This window comes from Triticum aestivum, chromosome 4B (genome assembly GCF_018294505.1).
Source record: "Triticum aestivum cultivar Chinese Spring chromosome 4B, IWGSC CS RefSeq v2.1, whole genome shotgun sequence".
Lineage (NCBI taxonomy): Eukaryota > Viridiplantae > Streptophyta > Magnoliopsida > Poales > Poaceae > Triticum > Triticum aestivum.
In genome coordinates, this window is record NC_057804.1 from 436799681 (window position 1) to 436804013 (window position 4333).

The 4333-nt window shown below is 55.8% G+C and overlaps 2 protein-coding genes across 2 annotated transcripts; one reads left to right on the forward strand and one right to left on the reverse strand.

The window, feature by feature from the left end:
* Nucleotides 1–290: 290 nt before the first annotated feature.
* On the reverse strand, nt 291–741 carry LOC123094952 (uncharacterized). Its single transcript, XM_044516809.1, has one exon. It carries the CDS (start codon nt 702–704, stop codon nt 438–440), a length of 267 nt encoding a protein of 88 aa, XP_044372744.1. The 5' UTR covers nt 705–741; the 3' UTR covers nt 291–437.
* A 250-nt stretch (nt 742–991) lies between these two features.
* Nucleotides 992–1699, forward strand: LOC123094953 (uncharacterized protein Mb0911c). Its single transcript, XM_044516810.1, has 2 exons — nt 992–1234; nt 1326–1699. The coding sequence occupies exons 1-2, from the start codon at nt 1107–1109 to the stop codon at nt 1612–1614; spliced, it is 417 nt and encodes a 138-aa protein (XP_044372745.1). The 5' UTR covers nt 992–1106; the 3' UTR covers nt 1615–1699.
* The last annotated feature ends 2634 nt before the right edge of the window (nt 1700–4333 follow it).

Here is a 4333-nt window from a genome sequence, read left to right on the forward strand (position 1 = left end):
AAGCGCTCGGCATCTATGCTACGCCAACTGGCGAGGTTTAACGGGATGGTCAACTGGGCCGAGGCCCAGCAGGCGAGGGAAGGCTAACCTCGGGTGGCCGGCTGAAGACGGCGAGGCAGTCCGCGTCGGCGAGGAGGCGCGGCACTGGTGGGTAGGATATTTCGTTTTGGCGATGATGGTCGGCTGTCGCATCGCCGGGAGGGCTCATCAAGACCTCGCTAAAGGCGGCGCGCCACGGTTGGGGAAGATGGGGAAGATGACTTAGAGGAGGAAGATAAAGGAGAGTCGCCTTGGAATTCAATCTTTTTTCTTTTTATTCTGATCTGGTTATCTTATTCCACTCCTTGGAAGTTACTCTACATACTACGAGTACATCACAGTTTATGCTTCAATACATGTGCTGCGCAAAGCACGCCATGTAACAACTAGCTTAGCAGTTAGCCTCCGCCGGTGCCTGTGACGCCCAGGTCGGGCTTGCCGTCCTCCGCGCCGGCACCGAACACCGGGCCACCCTTCCCAGTGGCGTCTTCGACCTTCTCCTCGAGCATCTTCACCGGCAACCCATGCTCGTCCTTGCTCGACCGTAGCTCTGTCCTTGGCGACTGCTGCTGCTGGCACTCCTCCGCGCCGTCGGGAGCTGCCGCCGACCTGTACGTGGTCGCCGTGAAAGCTCCCTTGGGCTGTGCGCCTTGGGCTCCAGACATGGCAACTTGATGGTGCTGGGCTGTGGGTTGGACTTTGGCGTTCGTCTTCGAGTTGGCACCCGGCTTCTTAAACTAGGACGTGGTCTGTGGCTACGTGTCAGTGCCACCTACTGAGAATTCGGTCTGAGGAGCCGCTGAACCTTCCACAGTCCACGCGTGTCACTGAGAAGAAGGGCTCGATCTGAAACGTGGAGGGAAGAGTCCAGAATAGTGCATGCATGCGCGCCACCTCCCAAGCTGCCGACGGAGCGGCGATTCCGGGCCGCATTAAAAGGCAAACCATAGGCGAGAGCTGAGCGCCGGTAATCGAGAGAGGCAAGGAAGGCACAACAGCTCAAGGCAAACACCGCGCCATCTCAAAGTGGTCAGCAGTAGCACCCGTACGCACGGAAGGGACGAGCCATGGCGTCTGGGGCGGTGAGACCTAAGCTCGCGTACATCGTCTGTTACGTCGACGACGTGGTCAAGGCGGCCGCCTTCTACGCCGACGCTTTCGGCTACAGCGTCCGCCGCGTCGACGACTCGCACAAGTAATCCCCATCACCATTTGCACCTAGGCCTACCCTTAGCTGCCTGCCGGGCCAGCCTGACATGTCTGTGCATCGTCTGTTCTGCGCGCAGGTGGGCGGAGCTGGACACCGGCTCGACGACCATCGCGTTCACGCCGCGGCACCAGAGGGAGACGGACGCGCTCACGGGCGAGGTGCAGCTGCCCAAGTCGCCCCGTGAGCGAGGGCCCGTGGAGATCTGCTTCGACTACGACGATGTCGACGCCGCGTACCGGCGGGCCGTGGAGAACGGGGCGGTGCCGGTAAGCGCGCCGGAGCAGAAGAACTGGGGGCAGAAGGTCGGCTACGTCAGGGATTTTGACGGGATCACCGTGCGCCTTGGGAGCCACGTCCGCGAGTAGTGGCATCCTTGCTCGTGTCTACTGTAATGACTAGTAATGCTGTACTCTGTCGATAGCAAATAATAAATCGCCATGTCCAGTGACAGCAAGGTATCTAATGTTTCCACGCACCGCCGCCGGCAAAAATACGTACAGTACAAGTTACTCAGCCTAGTCGATTGGTCTTGTTGGTTGCTCTGCAGTAGTGCAGTCTACACTCTGCAGCCGTTCGCTGTTCCCAGTCCTCGCGGCAATTCTGCCGCCGTATAGTTCTTTGAAGAAGGGCTCTTGCCCCGGTTCCGGTTCCATTCCATCAGAAAAAGAAACCACAGTAGTATCCTTATCGGAAAGCTGTGGACGTTAGCCAACTCACTCACACATCTCAGTCGCCGTCCAGCGTCTTTTGCACGATTTTAGGCACGAAAAGGCTGACTGTGTGTGCCACGTAGGACAACTCGTGTATGTGGCATGAGGGGGAGTTCGTCCGCACACCGGTTTTCTCACCGCAGTCAACGATTGCCAGTCGGGGCGTGTGGTGGAACTGTCGTCGCGCCCGCACGCCGCGAACCATTCCCATGATTGCCCACTCTTCCATATCCAAGCTGTCATTTGCCATGTTTTTGAAGGGTACATGAAAACTACCTTATTTGTAATTGTAAGCAGATGGCAACTCTCTTTCACCCAAACGTATTATTTTTTGCCAGGTTTGTTTTTGTAGCGCTACATGACAACGATTGCCCATTCTCTCACACCCAAGTTGTCATTTGCCATGTTTTTGAAGGGTGCATGAAAACTGCCCTATTTGTGATTGTAAGCAGATGGCAACTTTCTTTTACCCAAACGTATTATTTATTGCCACGTCTTTTTTTTGTAGCGCTACATGGCAACTGTTTAGTGTTAGTAGGTGGCAACTCCTAAAAGATACCATCGTCGCCCACATGCCTGTCTCCTCTCTCATTTTGCTATCAGTTGCCATGTGCTTTTGCAAGGTACATGACAACTACCCTAGTGTGCTGGTAAGCAGATGGCAACTCTCTCTTTTACCCGAAACATGTTTTTGCCATATTTTTGTAGTGCTACATGGCAACTGTCCAGTGTTAGTAGGTGGCAACTCCTAAAGTTTTCAAAACATGACAACTGTAGTAGACCAGATGTGACGCCCGGATAATCAAGCTACAGTAATCCCTTACTAATGATGACACGTCACCCCTTTCACTGTAGTTAATCTCGGGTTAATTCGAAACCGTTTCAAATTTAAATCCTAAATCAATCAAACGACAAAAGTTTTTAAAAATATTAAACTAAAATGTTCGGGCTGTGCCAAAAGTGACATAGGTAACTATAGTACAGTAAACACATTTTTATAAATTGCCTAAATACTTTTAAATGAACTAAAACAGAAAACAAATGAGAAAAAAAAAGGAAAAAAAGAAAAGAAAAGGCAAAGCAAAAACAAAAGAAAGAAGGAGACCCCTTGCTGGGCCGTGGCCCAGCTGGCCATCGGGCCCCCAGGCCGGCCCAGGCGCCCCCCCCCCCTCTGCATAACCCCCTCCCACCGAACCCTAACCCTATCCACTCGCCCCCCCCCCACTCGCTTTCTCCCTCTCCCCCCGATCCAATCGGGATCGGGCCCGACGCCGACGCCGCCCCTCCCGCACTCCCCGCACCCACACCCCACTCTCCCCACGACGCCCCCTCCTCTCTCCCGGTCTGGATCGGGGTCCAGAGGAGGCCGACGCCGCCCGACGCCGCCCCGTCCACCCCTCCTCCCCGGCCGGCCTCTGCTTCCTCCCGGCCCCGCCGCTGCACAACCACCTCGACGCCAGAGCCTCGCCAGCCTACTTCCTCGTCCCCGACCTGGACGCGTCAACCCCGACCCCGTCGCCGCCGCCCGGAGCTTCTCCGCCGGACCTCCCTCACCGGACTGCCGCCGCCTCGCCATATCTTCCTCGTCGGACCTCCCCTAACTCCGTCGAGCACACTGCCCCGTTCCCTACTCCCCCTTGTGAGCCCCGACCTCTCCTCTCTCCCCCTCGCTCGCTCACCGCGCCGTCTGCGCTCCGGCACGCCGGCGCCTCGCCGGCGCCCGCACGCGCTCACCGTGCCCCGCGCGCCCTCTGCGCCGAGCCCCCCGCGCCCGAGTCATCCTCGCCGTGCGCGGCCTCCCTGCTGCAGCCCTGCCGCGCGCTCATGCGCGCCCGCCCACACGGGGCCGTGCTCGCCGCCGCTCGCTCACCGGCCGGCCCGTGCTGGCCTCGCCCACGCCGGCCTGGCGACCTGCCAGGTCCGCCGCCCACGCCCGCATGCCCCTGGGCGTGCGCCCGAACGGGGCGCGCCCGTTACCCGTCGCCCGCGCCCTGAATGGCCTCTGTGCCACTGAACGGGGGGGCCCACGCCCCCCAGAACGTTTAAAAAAAATGAAAAAGAAAAAGAATTAAATATATATATATAAATAGTTAATTAATTAATTAACTAAATTAATTAAGTTAATTAACCCTGCTTAATTAATCTAATTAACCTGTTAGTCTAACTAAACAGTAATTAGTTTAACTAAATCCTAATTAACCTAACAGAGCATGACAGGTGGGTCCCATTGGACCCACGCGTCAGTTTGACCCAGTCAACTCTTGTTGACTGCTGATGTCAGCATGACGTCATGCTGACGTCATAAATCCATTTTCCGAATTAATTAAATAATTAAATAAATTCCAGAAATTAATAAAATCTTTAGAAAATCATA